The following is an 11586-nucleotide window of genomic DNA, read 5'->3' as shown; positions in this document are numbered from 1 at the left end:
TTAATTTAAAAAAAAAAAATCATTTTAGAAGAAAAAAAATTGAGTGATTGACAACCATTCAAAATGGATTTTGAAAAAATAAATTTATAAAATAAATTGATTTAAGATAAACACTTGAAACCAACGGTTAAAAAAATGAATTTTGAGTGTTTAATGGTTAATCTCTCTCTAATTTCGCACTTCCACTATATTGTGTGGCTACCACCGCCCTCTACCTATCATCTTTGTCGAATACCAGTGGCGGCTATTTTCTGACAACCATCACTAGTGGCCACCTCCAGTCAATTTCAGCCACAACCTCCAACAATTACCATCAGCAAAACTCCAACCACCACCTTCGATGACCGCTATCGGCCACCTATATTATAGTCATTTGAAATTAATAAAAACACTTTTAGTATATTACAAATCAAAAACTTGTATATAAATACACTTTTGAGAAAGACGTGTGCTTTTATTTTAAGGAGTTTTTATTTTTAAAAAATGTTTAAAAGAAAAAGAATTTTTGGGAAACAAATATGTGTCATTTCAAACCGCCTAATTCAATTTTAAATTATTAATAAATCTAATAGTTTATCAAGTTGACAAAAGTTATATATAGATCCCTAGTTAAGATCTCCCCCAAACAAAAAATATTGATCATCCATTCTCAACCATCAAAAGTTGGTTCTTTCCCACATTAACTTCTCTTCTCCCAATGACTCAGAGTTTGTATTTGGCTAAAAGTGTCAGAGCTTTAGGCAGGTTGGGCCACCTAAAAGTTGTCACAGTTAAATAACTTCCTTTTAGCAGAATAAAGAAAATTATAGTTATAAAAGAAAATTAAATGTTGTAAGAAAACCAATAACAAAAACAAAACACAGCAAACAGATGAGTTCTAATTAAACAGAAAAAGTTGCAACATAGATTTTTTGGAACATTCCAAAAGGATGCTGCAAAAACCTCCAGCCCTGACTTGCATTTGAACACACTTTTGAAAGAAAAAATAATAATAAATGAAAGTAAGGAAGAGGTCAGTAGGGAAGTTTTCTGAGTAAATTTTTTTGTTTAATGATGATCAGTCATTGAAATTCCAAACCTTTTATCTAACCCATCTTGAGCTTCTTGGTTTCATTATTTTGTAAGTTTGAGAATGATCTGGTGCACAACTACAGAAAAAATCCAAAATTATAAGGTTTTTGATACTCCAACATTGGGCTGTTATACATTCCTTCCTACCCAGAAAACAACAATGACCGACCATTTTTATTATATAATGTATGTCAATAGCAGTAAATTTGATAGTTTCCTTCCTCGTCTTCCATGGCTTAGCACGGTTATGAACAAGAGCTATTTGTTAATCTTCTCTCCTTCCTTCTCAGTTTAACAAATCCTAGTTGCACCCTCATTCCACCTACATCTTTACATCTTTATCAAAGCTTCGGGTTTCCTGTGTGATATTGGTAATGCCTGCTGTTTGCTTGCAACTTTCTAAATTTTAGCCTTCAGGTTTCTTGAAAATTCAAGTTGATGTCGGAGAACGCCCCAGTTTGGAACTTCTTGCTCAAGGCTTCTGCAGCTAACTGGTTTCTTTCTTCATTCTGAGATCAAACAAGCAAAACGTTACAACCTTCTCGTTTGGTTCCATTCATAGGTTTGATATTGTTTAATGGGAAGGGGGAGACTACTTGTACCTTGCCTTTGAAACTTATAATAATCGGCCCAGATCTGGATTCTCGATAACATCCTTAACGAGGCAAATGAAATAGTTGGGAAGAGATTGCAGAATATATATAGTCAGACTGTGAAAACTAAACCAGTTTAAAGACTCACCAATTTGTATGTCTGGGAATTCAAGACAGAGTTTGGCCAGAGATGGAGCAATTTCTACCTGCATTTAATACAAAAAAAAAAAAAAAAAACACAAATGGAGAGTTGGAGACTAATGGAACCAGTAAACAGATTGGAGAGAAAGGCAAATATACCAACTCTGTGTTTTGGTTGAATAAACTGAATGCAAGCAGCATATTAAAAGTCAAGCTGAAGAACATTTATATATCTTTAGTACCTTAAATTTAATTATTTGCAAGTTCAAGTACATAATCATTTGATCATTTCCCACATCAGTCTACCAGAGGTGTCCTAAGTGTTTACTAGCATGTCCAAACCCTTAAAAGTGTGGCTATGTAGCCAACTTGGCACAGAACATCGATGTTATAGAAAGATTTAATGAAATAATTCATCCGCAAATATGCCAAAAATTCAGCTGCGTGGAAAGGAAAGGAAAATCTCACACATACATCTGACAGTTTTGTGGTTAAGTGCTTCGACTTATATGGTTCCAACAATGGGAAAAGGTCACCAGTTCTTGTTAACTCAATCAAACAATCCCACTGCAAGTCCAGTTCCACTATGTTTGTTGCAGTAAAAACTATCACATTGTGACACTTGATCTACAAGAGAGAAATCTTTAGCTACTGATTTGAAGAAACATCACTGCAGAAATTATGTCAGATAGATTTAAATTCAAGGACATTCAACATATTAAAGGCAAACCGTCCCTTCTACAATTCATGGGGAATGGAAAACACACACACACACACACATCCTAACCGTACCAATGGGACGGGCAACTTTTCGTGATGCAATAATTCAGTGATCCCTTCAGGCAGCTGAGCCATCTGAAAAGAAAACACAAGTTTATCACAACAGAACCAAACCCAAACATCTATGTTTGGTTCGGAATTACCTCATTTCGGTCACCAGTGCAATGCTCTCCTATAAGATGCCTCAGGTATTCTTCAAATTCTTCATCAGGAGCCTATTGAAGTTTAAATACAAGCATGTGATGAAGACCAATAATCTGATTTAATTTTTTTACGCCAGTTGATAAACACAAAGGAAAAAAGTTCTCCTTCCATTCAGAGTATGATATTGTGAATTTCTTTCAATTATCTCAATTCAAAATTGCCAAATAAATAAAACAACGCACCAGTCGAACCCCAAATGCCTTTGCAATACCCCCTAAAGTTGCATCAGAAAACAATGGGCCAACTCCTCCATATATAAACACCTGCAATAGCCAGCAAGTAAAAGGAGTCTAGATTCTTATAATTTTATGACAACAAAAACCAAAAGAAAAGTTGTTTGCAGGTTGAGTAGTTTACCATCTCATTGGCAGACCTTCTTAACTCTACTTCTTCAGCAACAGAATCTATCTGATACAAGGTGAAAGAACAGAAGATGAAAGATTAACAAAGGTCCATCTCTTTCTTAAAAAAGAAAGTTTGTGTAAGTCTAACACATACACGAAATTTACATTAAACGTCATTAAAGAAATACAGCCGGTACTAATTTTCTGATGTCTTCAATATAATTATTACATACAATAAGTTACTATACACAATTCAAACAGGTAAGCTGATTCAACCAAGATCTAGAAGTCTGTTGTCGTAGTTAACTTACATCATTCCGAACCATGGAAGTATGTGATATAGACCAACCAATAGAGTGCACCTTTCTTCGCAGTGAGAGTCCCAATTGATCCTCAACAGTGCCGAAGCTGAGCTATGGGGCAGATAAAGGATAATGAAGGACTTCAGCAATAACAGTCCATAAAATTCAAAACCAAACAGCACTTTGTTTTCTATTTCTTCACTCTTTTTTGCAGTAACAATGACATTCCATACAACTGTTGCAACTGCAACATGGCAGCATGCGCATGCAAATTTAAGACAGAGAATAAAACTTATGATCATACAAGCACAAGGGTGATCACATAAATCACACGAAGTAAGAAGTTTTAGAGGAAATGGAATTGTAAAGTTTTCATTCATTCAATCCAGAGCAGTTTATATTTATAGATATCACAAGGCAGAATATCACAAAAAGCGATCAGTTCGACGAGGACAAGATGTTCAAAATTGTGGGAACAAAAAGCAAGAGCGAAAGGTTAGAAGATTGGTTGAGATTCATTATAACAAAGGTTTACTTCCTTTAGTATTAAAAATAAAATAAACAGTTTACTCGGAAGAATGGAGACATTTAGTAACTAATCATGGTGCAAACGAGAAACTTACAGGATCTCATCTCCAACAGCTATGACTGACGCAGTGAGCATACTCTGTTTCTGCAAATCCACATTGCTCGTCCCATTACTCATAGAATTTAGTACGGAAGGTGAAAACCTTTTTGCTCTCCCTGCTCTTTCTGACCTTCCATCTGAAAGCAGGTATGCGGGCCTAAATTTCTCCTTGCTTCCAGAGGAATTACTAATGCATAACAACGCATTTGGAAGAGTATCATGTATACTCCCAATTGAAGTATATCTACAAAAGAAAACTAAATAAGTAACTTGAAGTATCAAGGAAAAGCTTTGAAACGAGTGAAGTAGGGCATCACAAACAAACACAACCCTGCAGCTACAAGAGCAAGATAAATAACTAGCATTCTGTGTTTGCTTGGTATCATTACCCTTGATCATAAAGACTGCAGTACTGGACCTTGCAAGTTAATATGAATGCCCACACATCTCTGGGAAGAAGAAGAAGAAGAAGAAGAAGAAGAGAATGAGGAGAAAATTAACCAAGTCACATTAAGTAAAAAAGTGGACATTCTGTCACGGCCATTGTACTCATTGATTTTTCATCTCAAATTGAGGAGTTAACTAAAGAAAAATTAAGCTGGTAAAATAGAAATAGAGGAGCATGTGGAACCAGACCACACCTGTACGACCAATCCAAAATGGGGTTCACTCTCATAAATGGTGGCCATCCAGGTGAACTGGGGGAAAATTGTTCCTGGCCAACCTGTTTGTTTTGAGGGGGAGGGGAGTAGACAAATCAAGGCATCTTCATTTCAACTGACTTTATAAGAACTTGAAAAGAAATGGATCAAAATTAATAACCTACTACAAAAGTTGAAGTTCATGGAGATAAAGCACAAACAATACCGCAGTTGGATCCCCAATGCGAACACCAAGGAAAATAGCTCTAACAGGTCTATTCTTCAATAAAGACTCCAAGCCAGATTTGAAATCTGTCCGGATGATATCCATTAGCAAGCCATAGCTGTTATGTAAGAATGAGTTTATTAACAGTTAGCTAAAAGTGAGGCTATAGATTTAAATCCCTGAAGTGAAATCAAAGGTGTTTCTCTTACTTAGTTGCCATATCATAAGTAAATGAGTTAATTTCAGGAAAAGCAGATGGGCTCTCAAAATATATTGTTCGAATAGGAAATTCCTTGAGTCCATCAACAGAACAGCCTTCTTCCTCTTTATGCAGGAAAAATGCTGCTCGAAGTATGTGCAGTAAAACCTGCACAATCAATTTGCCATGAGAATCAATGAAGAAAAAAGAGGCTCGTAATGAACAGAAGGTCTAACATCAAAACTTACAGTTGAATCTTTTCCGCCATTGAAGCTGAATGCGACCTCTTCAGTGCTGTTGATGATGCAAGTTACAATATGTTATAACATGGGAAAAACTGAGGCAAATAGCAATTCTATGTTTCAGGAAATGGTACCATAGATGTCAATCTTTCATTTCCTTAGCTTATTATTGAGATTTTTTAACCTATCCCATTCAACATCTAGTCACCAGTAAAATGCTGAACACTTGCAATCACAATGCCAATTCACTAACTTCATTAACGTATGGAATTTTTTGAAGTTAAAAGAACTTACAAGATGCAGATGCATGGGAAACCAGAGTTACCAGTGATGCAAATTCTAAATAAGTTGAATGGGTTCCATCTGTCATTTTCCTTTACTAGCATTCAACATGTACTAAATGAATCCCTTCAAACAAATCATTTTCCCAAGTTCAACTAATAACTTCCATACAAGAACTACCAACAATTACATCGGTGAAAGTGGAAAAATTCAAACAATTAAAAAGGTTCTTCGTACATTACGAATTAAAGTCAACATAAGATTTAAAATTTTCCCTTTCTATAACCACAAGTTTCGAGGCAACGAGCAAAAAACCAATCAACAATAACTCAAGAAGGACAACCCGCCAAACAATCACCAGAAATCGACAAAGAAGTACTTACGAATATAAAGCCAGAGCTCTCTTAACAACATAGATGGCGTTATTGTACTTGGTCTTGAGTCTTCGATCGTCACAATCTCTGATTGCTTTATCGATTTCCATGCCCTCTGGTACATTAAACTCAATTTACATTACTTTTTCAATTGAATAAAACTAAATACAAACAAAGTCTGAAACACTTTTTGCGACCCAGAAGATGGGGAGATGGGGCATTCGCTCATTTCCAAGAATATGAAACCTCTCTTAAACCAAGTAAGCAAAATGGGTATTCATGAATTGAAGTATAGAAGCTATATTCAGCTAAGATACGTAAGTAAAAGTGAAGTAACTCACCTTAATCAACACAGAAGATGCGCCAATTGAGAGGGGAAAGTGGAAAACAAAGAGAAGGGGGAGAAAAGAGAAAAAGGACCCCCCTTTATTGAGGTAAAGGATCTCAAAGACGGGTCGTTTGAATGCCACAGATTGTTTATCTGTGGAAATTGATTGGAAGTTTTGTTGAGGGTCTTGGTCTTACTCTAATCGTGGAAGGGAAAATGGAAAGAAGGGGAAGTGGGCACGGCTCATGCCGTTGAAAGTTGAAAGTGAAAACTGAAATTTGATTCAATTCGTCGTGTAATGGTAATGAAAATGGATACTCTCTCTGGTAATATCCCCTCTGCCCTCTCCTTCCTCGCACCTTACAGTTTACACACAAAATGCCTTTTTTCTATTTTTATTAATCCCCTTCCCTTTTTGTGTTCTTCTAGATGTCGTCCACGGCCCATTTTATGTGGGCTCAATTTCGGATTTGATTTGGTTCGGCCCACCAGAAAGCCCAAAAGTTAAGTAGAACATCACAATTAAATCAATTTAAAAATCTTCCATATTGTAAAATGAACTTTTACAACATTATTTTAAATTTGTAGATGTAGGTTTGAATCTATGGCAAGGATTGCTAGAAAAAAGAAATGAAGATGTGAAACTATGGTAAATATCGATTTTGATATCGTTACCGATATATCAACAGATATATCGATAAAATATCATTAACGGATATTTATGTAAGTCGTGAAATTTTTAAAAATTTATTTGAATCAATAATTAAGTTATTTTTACTCCAAAACTAAGTTGTGGATATTGTTATCAGTAATCATATTCATGTCAGACTAAATAGATGATATTTTTTATGTTTTAAGATATAAAATATGTTGAAAATATCTGTAGATACTTAATATCAATATTTAACCCTTTATTTGCAGATATGTCAGCAGATATATCAACATATCTACGGATATTTTTATCCTTGCTATAGAGCTCAAAAAAATTTGTGTGAAAATACTTATTAATTAGATGCAATAGAAATAACAAAAATACATGCACGAATTTTTCCACTTTCTTGTTTTATTATTATAACTAAGTGTGTGCTTTTATTTACTAGTAATTAAAAATGCAGTACTCCATGCTTTTATTTTTATTTTTATTATTATTATTATTATTATTATTATTATTATTATTCAATTCAATGTTCGAACTCAAAAATTTATGAGTGAAAACGTAAAGAGAGGTATTATTTTATAGCCATAGATAAATTTTATATTAACAAGTTAAATCAATGACAAATAGCATTTAAGACTCGTGAATTAGAAATCCCCACTTTGTTAGTTACAAATCAGTATAGAGTAAAAGAGAACCATCTATTCTGATCATCAAATCTGTTCAATGATAATAGCAAAAATGAATAGAAGCCTTGGAAAAAAGGGGCAAAGAAAGAAGAAAAAAGCAATTCTGATAGATTATATGAGAATGCCTAATCATAGAGGCCGTCTTCATGCCAGATATCAACCAAGAAGTCCACCATTTCCTGCAGAATCCAATATAGAGAAGCTTTATAAAGTAAAAATAAACAAAAGGAAAAGGTGAGGATGAACAAAGAAACCTTACAGCTAAAGGAATAGGCTGCTGAAAAGGCTCTGCAGTTAAAAGAAGATCTGCATAAGTTGTTGTCCAACTACAACATGAAACACGTCGTCAAGGACTAAACAAATCGATACATCAATTGAAATTTGAAAATAACCATCTTGTGGACAAAGCCTTCTTCAATAACCAAGTACAGGGAATGCCTGAAGCTAAATGAATACCTCAAGATTGGTTCCATAGGTGCTCGTTGCACATTTTCAGAATGGTCACCTACCCATTCCCTTCTTCTTTCATGCCAAGCTATCTCCGCTGTATAGAAAAGGATGCACCAACACGATATTTACGAGGATACTTTGCTCGTAAATCCAATGGAGATGTCACCAAAGACTATGGTGTGTTGATATTGAACATTATATCTTGACAATCGATGGTTTGAGCAAAGGAGACTTACCGTGGTTGATGAACATAGGCGTCTCGTTAGACTTGCCATTTAAGGCAACCTTTGAATCACCTGAAGAATGGTTCCCATCTCCATTCAAATTAGGATTTCTACCATTGATTTCCATTTTCTCCATAATGAACAACCATTGCCTTGAAAAACTGTGACCTGTACACATGAGATAAACATAAACAGTCCCTTTAAGAGAATTTATGGGGGATAGAGAAAAAAAAATTGAGACAAGAGTATGGTTTTGGATTGAAGTTTGAGATCATTTGATGTAATCCTTATGAATTGTCGATATTTTATATACAATACACATTCACCTTTTACAATATCCGCATTAATAATCTAATAAAGAGCAAAACGTAGATAATTTTATAATACTTGACCATATAACGTAATGTATAATTATAAATATCCACCCTATTGAAGAGAAATATTGTTGATTTTAACACCTTGCCCATCTCATACTATACAAGATCACACAAACCTTTATCTCGTGCTCACTAATTCCAATCAACTATTTTGCTGTTTCTATAATTACCAATCAAATATTACATATGCATAACTGAGCTTGAATTCTAATAAGAAGACGTGTTTTAAAACCCTTGCAACAAAATTGTATGAATGCATAAATTTTTTAACAATATACTTTGGGAAGACACTGTTATAATATAACACTTTGTCTATTTTAAAACCATGAAGGTTGTTAGTTGCAAAGATTCTATAATAGCAAATATATTCTCACTGCTGAAAAAAATAAGGGATATATGCTCAAAAAGAAGAAAGAGCTAAGAAGCCAAGCATAGTTTCATTATTATTTATTTTCTGGTCTTTTTGTTGCATTAACTTATAACAAGAAACAACCACCAACGTTTGGTGATGTGGGTAAGAAAATGAAAAGAAAAGGCACTCAAGTGTCTAGATACAATGAGCAACTAAGATTGTGTTCCACATAACTTTTGGAGTTAGTTTACAAGTAAAGTAGTTTTTAACATAAGGCTGTGGATTTTGACTCCTTTTTTTAACATCTGATTTTTCTCGCTATCTCTTGTTGTAAATTCTCTACATGCTTATGTGATTGTAGTCTTACATCCCTCGTTATGCATTGGGAATGTCTTCTGTAATACATAAGGCCTCCTTTTGCCCTTTTTTTCTTTTTGGTAATTCGAAGCATCAATGAAATAAAGGTTCATGTTTCTCATAAAAATAAATAAATAACTAGGTAAAGTAGTGTTCTAGTAGACATCAGACACTAATCAAATGTTTACTCCATAAACACTTCAGTGCTTCTTACAACACATTTTGATGTGTATCTAGCTAGATGTCATGGAAGAATTCAGAAAGTGTTTTATTAGTTAAAAGAAGTATGAAAATATTGAAAGTCTATGCCAACACAAATTACATCAAAGCAGAAAGGGAACATATTTCAGCGGCATTGCCTTGCTCAACATGAACCAAAGTGCGAGACCTGTGCTTCGACCTTCCGATTTGCCTAGTTGGGAACTTCAGCCAATAAAGTTATGATATTTCATTAACTTCTCCAAAACAATTTTGACCCTCTTACTTGTGTGCAGTCATCGTCTTTTAGACTTTAAAGCCAGCAGAAAAGAAAATAGATTTTTTATTTTGTTCTCTAGTTTCCTGCATGACATACAACTCTACTTATTCCGGAGAAATATGGTAATTACTGAAACATAAAAGAGTTTTTTCTTGCTGAGCTCATCCGGCCAACTCCTTAGTCACATCAAGTTTGTTCCTCCAACACCGCCACAGGGTTCCCCCCTCAGACTACTCGAAATCCCTAATCTAGCCGAACCTAGTTCAAAACTGAAAGCGAATCACTCACTCTTCGAACTAATCCTAGAAAGTTCAAAATGTCAAGGAAGTGAACCTTGTCCCTAAGGATATTCCACTCCATCCCACTGAAAATAGTGCACTCTCTACTGCTCTAGCTTAATATCCACTCTCTTCATTACACAAAATAACACCTAACCATATGAAGAAATCCACATTTAAGACATATAAATTAAAGATTCATCAATGAAATATCATGCTCAATTCTCAGAATTAGAATCAACTATTCACGTTTGTCAATAAACTCACAAATCCATGGCTTACCGCATTTCAGAACTACAAATCATCAGAGAAACAATCACCATAAGAAAAGAAACTATGATTCAGATCAGCTCATTACAGAAAACCCACATCCATTTTCGAAAGTGAAACGCAAAAAGGTCCCAGAAACCTTCACATAAACAGAAATGGCACAAGAATTAGAACAAGTAGGGCAGAGGGTAGTCAGTCTCAGTACCTTTTGACCCTGAAAAAAGGAGTAAACAGTGAATCCTCCTGTAGTGAAGCGTTGAGATTGGGGTTGATCCTTAGGAAAATTACCGAAGAAGAGAAGAAACAGCCCCCCCTTTTCAGCATTCACTACAGAAAAGGGGGAAAGAAAGTGGATTCTTCTGCACTAAACGGCGAAGAATACTGACAGTTTCCTTTGATCCAACGGCTGAAATGCTGCCAAGTGACTAGCGATGTGTGGTTGAAGGTTACTGTCGAAACCCCATCTGGGGTCCCAACAAATGAAGAAGAAAGAACAGAGTCTGGGGTGCGGTGGATTTGGGAATCCTACATTTTGGGTCTCTTGCTTTAATGGCATTTCACTTTTGTATTTTTCTTGGGGATACGGATTATCATCTTTCTGTAGACCGTTCAAAATGTTACCCCATCGCCATTCAATTATGAATCCAAATTTATGAAGTTTGGTAATGCCGGGGACTGGTACAGATCGTACGATCTTCATTTAAGATTTTATGGAACCAATAATGGAGCCTTTCGGATCTTCCTGGAGGTCATCATCAAATTTCCCTTTTTCTCTGTTTTCGTTTCATTTCCTAAGTAAATTCTTCTCCCTTATTGATTGTATCACAATTTCAGCTTATATTTTCGTTAATATAATATCATCCCAACTTTCTATCTTTCACAACTACCCTACTCTTTTTTTTTTATGAGTGGTTAAACTAGTTTTTATCGGTGGATATCGGAGACTATCGAAATTTAATTGAAAAATTAACTTTTTCTAACTTATAAATTGTTTTGGCTTGGAACATCTAGAAGAGATTAAACGGTAAGATTTTAGTTTTTTTTTTTTCCAAATAGTAGATAATCTATTCAAATTTTATACCAAATCTTATACATTTTCAA

At 34.8% G+C, this 11586-nt stretch overlaps 2 protein-coding genes across 3 annotated transcripts; both read right to left on the bottom strand.

The window, feature by feature from the left end:
- Positions 1-1064: 1064 nt before the first annotated feature.
- On the bottom strand, positions 1065-6708 carry LOC120091721 (FAD synthase). Its single transcript, XM_039049834.1, has 17 exons — positions 6369-6708; positions 6037-6142; positions 5378-5423; positions 5140-5297; positions 4931-5048; positions 4705-4787; positions 4453-4512; positions 4059-4307; positions 3445-3541; positions 3147-3197; positions 2972-3052; positions 2729-2800; positions 2598-2660; positions 2280-2432; positions 1813-1870; positions 1674-1726; positions 1065-1580 (listed from the first exon to the last, which is right to left on the bottom strand). Exons 2-17 carry the CDS (start codon positions 6135-6137, stop codon positions 1485-1487), a joined length of 1539 nt encoding a protein of 512 aa, XP_038905762.1. The 5' UTR covers positions 6138-6142; positions 6369-6708; the 3' UTR covers positions 1065-1484.
- A 905-nt stretch (positions 6709-7613) lies between these two features.
- On the bottom strand, positions 7614-11009 carry LOC120089909. 2 transcript variants are annotated; one of them, XM_039047349.1, is made up of 5 exons: positions 10691-11009; positions 8386-8541; positions 8156-8243; positions 7959-8025; positions 7614-7878 (listed from the first exon to the last, which is right to left on the bottom strand). In XM_039047349.1, the coding sequence occupies exons 2-5, from the start codon at positions 8507-8509 to the stop codon at positions 7825-7827; spliced, it is 333 nt and encodes a 110-aa protein (XP_038903277.1). In that variant the 5' UTR covers positions 8510-8541; positions 10691-11009; the 3' UTR covers positions 7614-7824. The 2 variants fall into 2 exon arrangements, with proteins under 2 accessions (XP_038903277.1, XP_038903278.1); XM_039047350.1 differs by lacking the exon at positions 10691-11009 and adding an exon at positions 10498-10642.
- Positions 11010-11586: the final 577 nt, after the last annotated feature.

Source organism: Benincasa hispida, chromosome 11 (assembly GCF_009727055.1).
Source record: "Benincasa hispida cultivar B227 chromosome 11, ASM972705v1, whole genome shotgun sequence".
Classification (NCBI taxonomy): Eukaryota; Viridiplantae; Streptophyta; class Magnoliopsida; order Cucurbitales; family Cucurbitaceae; genus Benincasa; species Benincasa hispida.
The sequence above is the reverse complement of the archived record's forward strand: the minus strand, read 5'-3'. Positions and strand labels throughout refer to the sequence as shown.

Bases quoted from the DNA above. Each gene is read 5' to 3' on its own strand.
- LOC120089909 (XM_039047349.1), bottom strand. From the start codon at position 8,509: ATGGAGAAAATGGAAATCAATGGTAGAAATCCTAATTTGAATGGAGAT. The intron at 8,244-8,385 runs GTAAGTCTCCTT...TTTTCTATACAG, and splicing joins GCCTATGTTCATCAACCACG to CGGAGATAGCTTGGCATGAA. The intron at 8,026-8,155 runs GTATTCATTTAG...TTCATGTTGTAG, and splicing joins CCTATGGAACCAATCTTGAG to TTGGACAACAACTTATGCAG.
- LOC120091721 (XM_039049834.1), bottom strand. From the start codon at position 6,137: ATGGAAATCGATAAAGCAATCAGAGATTGTGACGATCGAAGACTCAAG. The intron at 5,049-5,139 runs GTAAGAGAAACA...CTTACATAACAG, and splicing joins ACTTATGATATGGCAACTAA to CTATGGCTTGCTAATGGATA. The intron at 1,871-2,279 runs GTATGTGTGAGA...TATTAAATGCAG, and splicing joins TAACCACAAAACTGTCAGAT to GTAGAAATTGCTCCATCTCT.